Source organism: Talpa europaea (genome assembly GCF_964194135.1).
Source record: "Talpa europaea genome assembly, chromosome: 15".
In the NCBI taxonomy this organism is placed as follows: domain Eukaryota; kingdom Metazoa; phylum Chordata; class Mammalia; order Eulipotyphla; family Talpidae; genus Talpa; species Talpa europaea.
In genome coordinates this window covers 108,622-119,568 of record NC_140083.1, presented here as the reverse complement: position 1 = coordinate 119,568, position 10,947 = coordinate 108,622, and the positions used below count along the sequence as shown (strand labels likewise).

General features: G+C 71.2%; 1 protein-coding gene across 2 annotated transcripts; it reads left to right on the top strand.

Moving 5' to 3' along the window:
• Window positions 1-7,436, top strand: MAPK8IP2 (mitogen-activated protein kinase 8 interacting protein 2; the record flags this gene model as incomplete). 2 transcript variants are annotated; one of them, XM_084255680.1, is made up of 12 exons in its annotated part: window positions 1-65; window positions 876-981; window positions 1,832-2,083; window positions 2,160-2,253; window positions 2,359-3,555; window positions 3,747-3,822; window positions 3,945-4,117; window positions 4,188-4,297; window positions 4,756-4,860; window positions 4,960-5,030; window positions 6,467-6,565; window positions 6,814-7,436. In XM_084255680.1, the coding sequence occupies 12 exons, from the start codon at window positions 1-3 to the stop codon at window positions 6,884-6,886; spliced, it is 2,421 nt and encodes an 806-aa protein (XP_084111806.1). In that variant the 3' UTR covers window positions 6,887-7,436. The 2 variants fall into 2 exon arrangements, with proteins under 2 accessions (XP_084111806.1, XP_084111807.1); XM_084255681.1 differs by having other exon boundaries at window positions 2,341-3,555.
• Window positions 7,437-10,947: the final 3,511 nt, after the last annotated feature.

Here is a 10,947-nt window from a genome sequence, read left to right as displayed (position 1 = left end):
ATGGCGGACCGCGCGGAGATGTTCTCGCTCTCCACCTTCCACTCGCTGTCGCCGCCGGGCTGCAGGTACGCGCCCCGGCGCCCCCGCCGGCCCGGCAGGCCCCCCGCCGCGCCCCCGCGCCCCCGCGCCCCCAGGGCCGCCGGCCCCGCCACCCCACCCCCATCGTCGCGGGACCCGGCCCAGGCCCTGGCCCTGCGCCTCCTCCGACCCCGCCCGCGCCCCGTGCCCCGCGGGGTCTCTCCGCGGCGTCGGCGCCCCCTCCCCGCCGGCCCCTGCACCCTCCCCGCCCCCAGTCCCGCGGGAACGGGCCGCACCCAGCCGGGAGGCCCCGGGGGGGGGGGGGGAGGCCTGGCCACCGCCAGGGCCCTGTCCGGGGGTTCCGAGCTCGACCTCTGTGCTCAGCCCTGTCCTTCCGGCCTCGCTGGGCCTTTTTGGCTTGACCCAAGGGCTCAGCAATGGTCGGTTGACATCAACCTGGAGACCTGGGGGAAGGGAAGGCTCCCCGCGGGTGGGAGCGGCTGGGGGGGGCAGCTGCAGCCCAGGGGGGGAGACACGCTGCTGCCCAGACTCTGCCCTCAACAGACTTGACCCTCTCCTGCGGCTGCAGCGCCAGCCCCCACCCCCTTCAGCCTGACTCCCCGAGGGCTGAGGCCAGAGCCGGGCCTGGAGCTTAGCAGGGAGGAGCCTGAGGGAGGAGAGCCTGCCAGCCCCAGGGCCGATCTGTGGCTCCCTGGGGTGGCCACTGCTCCCGCCCTGGGGAGCCCTGGAGAGCAGGGGCTCTAGAGGACACCGGTGCTGACAGGCCGGGCTGCCCCGCTGCCCCAGCGGGTCTCTGACTTTGGGGCTCTGTCCTTGCCCTTTGACCCAACCCCCAGGCCGCCCCAGGACATAAGCCTGGAGGAATTTGACGATGAAGATCTGTCCGAGATCACCGACGACTGCGGCCTGGGCCTCAGCTACGACTCTGACCACTGTGAGAAGGTGGGGCTCGGCAGGGCCTCCCCAGGAGCTGCGGCCGGGGGGCTGGGCTCAGGCTTGAGCTGAGAAGCCCCCTGGTCGCCCTGCTCCCGTTGCCTCCTGATATGAAACCTCTCTTTTTTGAACGACTGTGGGCCCCCGCCCAGGGCCTGCGGCGGCCCCAACGCCATCAGCTGCTAGTTGGGAGGGCGACGTGCCTCTGCTTGGGTTCCTCCCAGAGGGGCTGCCCTGGCCCCCAGCCCCGGCTCAGTCCTGCCCGCCTCACCCCTCCACCCTGGAACTCTTTCCTCCCCACGTCCTGCTGCCCCCCCCCCCCACCGTCCTGGGGGTTCTCTTCATTCAAGAGCATTTCTGAGCAGCCACCCGTGGGGAGTGCTGGCCCAGCTGCTCTAGGCCAGAACGGGGTGGCCTTGCCTGAGCCAGCAGGAGAGACACACGCATGTGGCGTGGGACTCTGACAGGAGGACGCGGGGGGCGCTGGAGAGGCCTGGGGAGCTCCACACCAGGCACCGGTGTCCTGGGGGCAGGTGGGCGTGGAAGGGAGGAGCCGCCCAGGCCTCGGGTGTGCTCCCCGAGGGCTGTCTGGGGAGCAGCTAGCACCCTTGCGCCTGGGGCTGGCCCTGGGGCGACAGCAGCACCGGCTGTGGATTCTGTGACAGCCGTAGGAAGGGAGAGCTGCCAGCACACCAGCCAGAGCTGGGGTGAGACCCGGCTGGCAGCTGGGCCGGGCCCCCGAGAGTCAGTGTCCAGGCTCGGGCTGATTCACTTGGAAGCAGAGCGCCCCGTGCAGGCAGGGCGGGCCTGCAGCCCCCCGCCCCCCGGCCCCGGCCCACTCGCCCTCTCTCTCCTGCAGGACAGCCTCTCCCTGGGCCGCGCGCAGCAGCCGCATCCCATCTGCTCCTTCCAGGACGACTTCCAGGAGTTTGAGATGATCGACGACAATGAGGACGAGGACGACGAGGGGGAGGACGGGGAGGGGGGGGACGGGGAGGGCGAGGAGGGCCCCGGCTCGGCGGCCTCGAGGCCCCTGATCCCCTCCCCCTCGCCGGAGGAGCCCCTCAAGCACCGGCCCACCACGCTGCAGCTGACCACCCTGGGCGCCCAGGTGAGACCCAGACCCCGGCGCTCAGCCCGCCCAGCCGCGGCCCTGCGCCCCCAGACTGAGCCGGGTCCCCCCTCAGGATTCCCTCAACAACAACGGAGGCTTCGCCCCTGCGCGCCCGGCCCCCTGGCGGGAGACCCTGCTGTGCTCCCCACCCCCAGAGGCGCTCCCAGGTGAGGGGCGCGGCAGGGGCGCTGGGGGGGGGGCGCTGGGGGCGCGGGGCGGTGGAGGGGGGCGGCGAGCCCAGGGTGTGGCTGCAGCGAGCCCCTGCCCCGCAGAGCCGGCGCTGCCCCGGTCGCCCGGCCCGAGCCCCGGCGGGGAGCCGGCGCCTGTGCACCCCGGCTGCGACTGCGAGGGGAACCGGCCCCCGGGGCCCGCGGCGGCGGATGGGGCCTCACCTTCCTCGGATCCTGGCATCGAGGCTGACCTGGGGAGCCGGTCCAGCGGGGGCCGCGGGGGCCGGCGCAGCAGCCAGGAGCTGTCCTCGCCCGGCTCGGACTCGGAGGGCGCGGGGGGCGCGCGCCTGGGGCGCATGATCTCCTCCATCTCCGAGACGGAGCTGGAGCTGAGCAGTGACGGCGGCAGCAGCAGCAGCGGCCGCTCCTCGCACCTCACCAACTCCATCGAGGAGGCGTCCTCGCCCGCCTCGGAGCCCGAGCCCGAGCCCGAGGCGCCCGGCGCGCCCCCGCGCCGCCCGGCCTTCCTGCCCGTGGGCCCCGACGACACCAACAGCGAGTACGAGTCGGGCTCCGAGTCGGAGGCGGACCTCAGCGAGGACGCCGACTCGCCCTGGCTGCTCAGCAACCTCGTCAGCCGCATGATCTCCGAGGGCTCCTCGCCCATCCGCTGCCCCGGCCAGTGCCTGTCCCCCGCGCCGCGGCCCGCGGGGGAGCCCGAGGCGCCGGCCGGCCGCGCCCCCGAGGCCGCCGAGGCGCTGGCGGGACCCGGCGGGGTGGAGCTGGTGGACATGGAGACGCTGTGCGCGTCGCCGCCCCCCGCGCCCTGCGCCCCGCGGCCGGGCCCCGCGCAGCCCGGGCCCTGCCTCTTCCTCAGCAACCCCACGCGGGACACCATCACGCCGCTGTGGGCCGCCGCGGGCCGCGGGCCGCGCCCCGGCCGCGCCTGCTCCGCCGCCTGCTCGGAGGAGGAGGACGAGGACGCCGAGGACGCCGAGGACGCCGAGGACGGGCCCCGCGGGGCCGCGCCCGCGCCCCTGGACGCCTCGCTGGTGTACGACGCCGTCAAGTACACGCTGGTGGTGGACGAGCACACGCAGCTGGAGCTCGTGAGCCTGCGGCGCTGCGGCCTGGGCGCCGACAGCGAGGACAGCGGGGGCGAGGCCAGCGAGGAGGAGCCGGGGGCCGCGCTGCTGGGCGGAGGCCCGGGCCCCGAGGACAGCTCCCCCGACAGCCCCGACCTCACCTTCTCCAAGAAGTTCCTCAACGTCTTCGTGAACAGCACCTCCCGCTCCTCCAGTGAGTGGCGGCGGCGGGCAGGGGCCCTCCGCGAGGTCCCGAGGTGGTCAGGGCCGGGTACGGCCCTCGCCCCAGCACCAGGCCGCTCCCGCATCCCGAGAGGCGAGGGCGGGCCGCGCCGCAGGCCCGGGGAGGGGGCTTGGCTCAGCCCCTCCCCGCCTGCCCTGAGTCCTTCTCCCGCCCTGTCTCAGGCACTGAGTCCTTCGGCCTTTTTTCCTGCCTGGTCAATGGGGAGGAGCGAGAACAAACCCACCGGGCGGTGTTCAGGTACGTCTCCCCCGGCCCTGCCCACGGGCTCCCCCCAGGTCCCCTCCCCCACCCTCAGGCTCCCCCCAGGCACCCCCCAGGTCCCCCCCCAGGCACCCGCCCACCCTCAGGCTCCCGGCCAGGTTCATCCCCCGCCACCCGGACGAGCTGGAGCTGGACGTGGACGACCCAGTGCTGGTGGAGGCCGAGGAGGACGACTTCTGGTTCCGGGGCTTCAACATGCGCACGGGAGAGCGCGGCGTCTTCCCTGCCTTCTATGCCCACGCGGTGCCCGGCCCGGCCAAGGACCTGCTGGGTGAGGCCCCCTCCCCGGGGAGCTGGCCATCCCTGCCCCCTGCCCTCTGACCCCTCGTGTGACCCCCCAGGGAGCAAGCGTGGCCCCTGCTGGGTGGAGCGGTTCGACGTGCAGTTCCTGGGCTCGGTGGAGGTGCCCTGTCACCAGGGCAACGGCATCCTGTGCGCGGCCATGCAGAAGGTGAGTGGGACCGCCAGGCTGACCACCGGGCTGCTGCCATGCTCCGCGGAGGCCCCGGAGGCTTTGCGGGCTCACTGGCCTGTGCAGAGCTTGGCGGCTGACGCCCGTCACCTTAGGGCCTCCTGGCCAGTTCAGGGGGGCCACACCTTCCCCCTGGCCCCTTGCCCCCGCAGCCCACCCCCTCCTAATCTGAAATCGGGGCCTCCCCTGGCAGCCCTTCCCTGGACTCACCTGCTTGCACCGCCGGCTGCAGGCTCAGCTCCGGGAGGCGGCCAGAGCTGGTGGGGCCGCGGGCCTGCCTGGGACAGGAGAAGGGGTGGGCAGGCTGGGTGTCCGCGTGACCTGGGCCCGTGAGCGAGGGCTGAGCAGGCCCAACTGGCGTCCCAGGGTCGGCGTCGGGCCCTGGCCAGTGTTCCATCTTTGGCGAGACCCTGAGGCCTTCTCTGTCCTCTCTCCAGATCGCCACTGCCCGGAAGCTGACCGTCCACCTGCGTCCTCCTGCCTCCTGTGATCTTGAGATTTCTCTTCGGGGGGTCAAGCTGAGCCTGAGTGGAGGGCCCGAGGTGGGCACCCTGACAGGGGGCCAGGAGGGAGTGGCGGGAAGGCGCATGGGAGGCAGTGGGCGGGCCGGGGGGCCCCGGCTCACGTGCCCTCCGCTCTAGTTCCAGCACTGCAGCCACTTCTTCCAGATGAAGAACATCTCCTTCTGCGGCTGCCACCCCCGCAACAGCTGGTGAGCCCAGCCTCGGCGCCCACCCACCCGCACCCACTTGGTGCCATGCACTGACTGCATGTGGCGCCCGCTCGGAGGCAGGGTCAGGCCCACCGGTCCGGATGGGGGACAGACAGACAGGCAGGCCATGGTGCTGGCAGCCCCTGTGAGGCCAGGGCGTCCGGGGGCTCCAGGGGTCAGGCCTGTGAGGGGACTACTGGACACCCCTCCCCAAGCCTCCAAGGTCAAGCAGCGGTGGGTGGGAACCAGCCAGGCCTAAGCTATGGGTGATGGCAGAGGCCGGGGGTCCGCTGTGGGGGTGTCAGGTCGGTGTCCTGACCGGGCCGTGGCTTTTGCACCTGGCCTGAATGGCGGGGCCACAGTGTGACGCGCAGGCCCCGCGCGGTCAGGGCTGCGGAGGCCCGGGACATGCCCGGAGGCCTGTGGGAGGTGGGACAGGCCTGGGTGCCTGGAGGGAAACTGAGGCTCGAGCTGCCTGGCGCTGGGCAGACGGGAGCCCCCAAGGAGAGGAGCAAGGCGGGCAGCGGGCGGCCCACCAGGGGCTTGCGCGCTGCTGTGGGTGGGGGAGGGAACTGCGGGCGGCTAGGTCTTAGGGCGCCGCAGCTGGCGAGGAGAGGAGGGGGGCATGAGGGCGGCGCCGTGACAGCGGGGCTGGGCCACAGGCTTCCCACGGCCCAAAGGCCTGCCTGCTGGGGCCCGGTGGCCCAGGACAGGATAGGAAGAGGCAACCAGAGAGGGCCTGGCCAGAGGCTCGGTGCATGGGGGTGTCGGGGCAGCAGGCCACCCGGGCGAGCGGGTCCAGGGAGGGCACAGTGCTGTGGGGGGCTGGGCCTCGGGTCATGGGACATGTCTGTGGAAAGCCGGGGAGGCCGTCTCTGCTGGGTGGGGTCGACCCTCCCCCGCTTCTCTGCTGGGAGGGAGGGTCCAGGTGGCTGCCCAGGGGTTGCTGTAGGGCATGGGCTGGGGATGGAGCTGCTCCTCCTCCTCCTCGCTGGGGGGAGCAGGCGCCACAGGCCCAGGCCTCCAGGCTGGGCCCCGACCCGGGGCTGGTCCTGAGCACGGGAGGGTCCGCTGGGGCTTCCGAGGGTGTGAGGGTGCTGGGGAGCTGCTGTCCGGCCAGGCCCCCCGAGCTCAGCGCAGGCCCGTGGTGAGGGCCAGCTCGTCCACGCCAGGAGCCTGGGCCGTGTGAGGGGGGGCAGCGTGCTCCGTCCGGGAGGCCATCCTGGCCGGGTGCCCGGGGGCTGGGGGCCCTTCGGCCCTTCTCGGAGCCTCGTGCCTACTAGAGTCTGGGCGAGTGTGGGAGGGGCCGGTCTGGACGGCGTCTGCAGGGCAGCCTGGGCAGCGGGCATGAGGGCCCGGCAGCCGGGTGCCCAGCCTCTGTCGGCCCCTGCGCCCCTGAGGTGGGTGTGCGCTGACCCCTGCGGCCGCTCCCGCAGCTATTTCGGCTTCATCACCAAACACCCGCTGCTGAGCCGCTTCGCCTGCCACGTCTTCGTGTCCCAAGAGTCCATGAGGCCAGTGGCCCAGAGCGTGGGGTGAGAGGGCTCGGGGGTGGGCAGGGTGGGCAGGGGCGGGAGGGCCCAGGCCTCCGCGCTGGAGGAGGTTGCCGGGAGGCCCGCGGGAGCTGAGCCCCGCAGTTTGGGCAGGAGGGAGGGGAGGTCAGAGGAGGTGGGCGGCGTTTCTTTCCAAGGTGGAGGGGGTAGGGGGTGGGGCCGGACGCGGGGACCAAGTGGGGGGTGCGGGGGACCGGCGTGTGCGTGAGGCCTGAGACCTGCCCCCGCAGCCGCGCCTTCCTCGAGTACTACCAGGAGCACCTGGCCTACGCCTGCCCCACAGAGGACATCTACCTGGAGTAGCCGCCCGCCCGCGCTGCTGGGGACGCCCCAGAGGCTCGCGGCAGGACTGAGGGCACGCGGGGCTGCCACTCCTGGGGGACCCGCCCCTGGCCTGGGGGACCCGCCCCTGGCCGCGCTTTCCCGAGCCCGCGCCCCTGGCCGCCCCGCCCCACTGCGCCCGCCCCGCCCCTGCCCTCTGCTCTCCCCTCTGGGTCAGTCTGGGAGGGCTGTTGAGGGAGGTGAGGATGTAGGTGCCGCCCCGGCCCCCGTGAGCCGCGCCCGCCCTGCGGCTTATAAAGGGATTTTAATTTTTATAGTAAAAATCGAGGGACCTCCTATCCTTGACTGTGGAGACAGAGGGGGTCTTACGCACGGCCCCATCACAGCCCGGAGGGGCGCAGCCAGGGGGCCCCCAGAAGGGCCTGGGGGAGACTAGGTGTGGTTCTGAGGCTCAGCCCGAGTCCCTGGCCACCACTGGGGGGGTGCCCTGCCCCGGGCGGTCCTGGCCACCCCAGCGCCCGCTTTGCCGTCGCAACCCTGCCCGCAGCCTGCACCTCAATAAACTCTGCTTCGTGTGGCCCTGACTGTGTTTGGGGGGCCGGGTGCTCTCCATGGTGGGCGCGGCCCAGCTGGCGCAGCCGGGAGTTCCTCTCAGTGCTCTCCGGAACCCGCAAGGTCCCCGGCGCTCCATGGGGCTCTTCCCAAATACACTGGAGTGGCCAGCGGGGAGCTGAGCGCCTGAAGGGCCCCCTGCCACTGAGCCCGGCGGGTGCATGCGTTTGGGTGCCGCCAACTTGCTCAGGCCTTAACCTGGCGCGTAAAGAACTGTGCACATGAGCCGGGCCTTGCCCCGGAGGGCCAGCTCTCAGGCCAGCGCCTCCAGGGGGCAGCCGGCCCATGATGGGCAGCCCCGCAGGCACCCTGAGGCAGGGACACCAGCAAGGGCAACACAACTGCTCGGGACCTCAGAGCTGCAGCTGTGAAGTCAGGCCCCGCCGGATGCAGGCAGAGGCCACCACCAGGGGTCAGCAAAGTCCAGGCAGGGGGCAGCACCTGGGGGTGGGCCTGAGGCTGGCGACCCCCTGTACGGGGCCTAGGGCATTGGCCCATGGTGGGCCCAGCTGGGCCCCCCACCTACCTCCTTCTGCTGTCCCCAACCACCAGGGGGGCACAGATGCCCCCCCCCGCCCTGCTGGGCTCAGCTCCCCCTCTCCAATCGTCTCCCCATTTCTGTGCCATCAGCCTTCCTCCACCCGTTGGCCACACTTGGCCCCCCTTACTTGGCTCACTATCCTTTGGGAGAGCCCTCGCACCTGCCCACCTTGCTTGTGCCACCCCCCTAGCCCGGCTGCACCCCAGACACCATGTTCTGCTCTTGCTGGCCTTGCCCCTGCCCATCCTGGGTGCTCACGGCCCCGCCCTTCCCTTGGCCTCGTCTCCTGGTGCCAAGGCCCAGCACCTGCTTCTCAGCCCATTGCCCAGAGGTGCCTCAGCCCCCCGCGGCCCCGGCCTCCTGGCCATGCGGGCTGCGCCAGCTCCGAGCGCTGCTCTGTTCCCAGCAGACAAGGGGGCAGGCGGCTGGCTCTGAAAACACCCCGCCGAGTGCTGCAGTGTTGGGCAAGAGGGAGGTGGCAGGGAGGTCAAGGTGGGGTCGTTTCTCTCTGAACCACCCACCCACAGGGGTGTCCAGCCTTTTCTCAGAGCAGGAGGCCCGGCCTAGCCGGCTGAGGTCCGAGGTCCAGCCCCGTGTCTGACGGGTTGCGGCTGGCGCTGGTTCTGGCACTGAAAGGCACAGGGCAGAGTGCAGCCCCAGGGGACCTGGGGGAAGACCCTCCCCACCCTGGGGCTGCGGGGCATCAGCACTCCATAGAGGCAGGTGGGAGCTGGCGTGGGGGGCAGGTGGACACATGGGGCAGGGTGGGGCCTCTCCCTGAACATGCCCCGGGGGCCTCACAGCCTTGACCGGTTCAGACGCGTGCGCCCTCCTGCAGCTGCGCAGACTGAGGGACCACAGTGGCCCGGCGGGCCCTCCCTCCCAAGCACAGGGAGCTCTGAACAGAGGAGGCTGAAACCACTTGCCCCGAAGCCTCTCTGCCATCACTTGAGTCCGTGACAAAGGTAACTTTGGTTTTATTTCCTTTGCGCAAATTTGGACCAGACAAAAGCAGGTGGGCCTTTGAACTCACTGGCCGGCACGTCGAACCTCTCCAGATGCCGGACTGTAGCCTGCGGGGCAACCCAGGCCCTGCCACCCTCTTGCAGGAGACACCTGGGGAGGCCACCCTGAGGGCGCTAGGCCGGGTGGGGCTCATCTGCTGGCCATGGCTGCCAGCCCTCCTGGGCAGCTGGTCACAGGGCACTTTGCTCAGGGTGGCTGTACAGAGGGTTGTGCTGTTCAGCTTGGCCTCTCCCCTGGAGGGGTGGCGGGTTGGCACGGGGGGGGGGGGGGGGGCGGGGGCTCCAGGAGCCACCCCTAGGGCCCGGGTCGCAGGAGAAGGTGCAGAAGGGAAGGGCTGTGGGCACCGCAAGGCGTCGGAACGTGGAGCTGGGCCGTGCACATGCGGGGCACGTTTGCCCGAACGGTGAGATTGGAGCAAGTCTGCCGGCAAACGCAGAGCAAATGGCAGGGACAGGAGGAGGCGGCTCACGGGCTGGCTCCACACCCCTGCGGCCTGCCGCTCCACCCAGGCTGGGCCCTTGCAGCGCCAGCGCCCCCTTCCTGGTGCTCAGCTACATTTTCATCCCAATGGAAGGTGAAGTGCGTGGCTCCTCTTGGCCTGCGTCTCCACCTCCCCACCCAGACAGAGCAGCCCGCAGCTGTGTGCCCTGGGCACAGCCACACTCCACCCCATGAGGCAGCAGCTTCCCTCCCCACCCCCCCCCCCGCTGAGATTCCAGGTCTGAGTCTGGTGCTCGGCTCCTGCGCCGGCCAGGAGCACCGAGGGCCACGGCCAGGCCCCTCTGACAGTCCATGCCGCCCCACACACCCCCCGGGCACATTCCGCCTCAAACACCCCCACTCCCACTGCGCGCACTGGGGAGGGGCCTGGGCATGGTCAGTGCTGCGCCGCCTCCCCTGCCCTCATCCTGGGCCAAGGCACCTGCAGGCGGCACAGCAGGGCCACCCCCTCCGGGGCAGTGCAGCCACTCCGGAGGGGCCGTGGGGCACCCCGACACAGCAGGCCCTGGTGCACAGCGAAACGGGGGAGTCCCACAGGGGCTCCAGGCCCAAGTGCAGACCCGCCCAGGGCTACTTTCTCCTGGTGAGCTCTGGAGGAGGGCGGGGTCCTCAAGGGACCCCTTGGGGTCTGGGTTCACCTGGACCACCCCGGGGTGTGACTGGTTCCAGCCCTCTGGGGGGGCATTGTTCACGCTGAAAAGGCCACTGTTTGGCCCCTGGGCCCCGGCACACACCAGGCCGCACCCCATGGGGTGCACGTGCCGGAGCTATCGACATGCACAGGGGACCCCGCGAGGACCACACCCGGGCCAGGAGGCCCCTCGGCAGAGGCCAGTGTGAGGCATGGTCGGGCAGCTAAGCTGCCATAGGATCTCGGCAGCGTGGACGGGGAGCCGGCCCGGCTACCTCAGGAGCTGCTCTGATGGGACACAGGCAAGCCGGGCAGAGGGATGCGTGCAGGTGGAAGCAGGTGGGGGTGCAGCTGGGTGGCCCGAGGCGGCTGGGCGGGCTGGGGCGCTGCGAGTCAGTGAGAACGAGGGCCCACCGGGAGGTGCTATCAGCACCCACTTCAGGGTGGCCCCCGACAAGGGTGAGGCGGCCGGCTTCTGGGCCTCCAGTCTCCCTCCCAGAGAGAAACAGACTCTTAGGGGTACACTGCACACCTGCCACCCCTAGCCCTGGCCCATACTACTCCTGTGACCCAACCGACTCTCACAGCTCCAATGCGTTGTCACCAAGGGGCGGTGTGCCTGTGGCCAGGTCGCCCTTACTGGCTGGGTGGCCTCAGCCGTCTGGCTGGACTGCCCCAGCCCTCAGTTTCCTCATTTGTAACACTGGAAAACAGCATTCACCTCCCAGTTACCACAAGATTAGAGGAATTATCACACTTACAAGCGCCAGC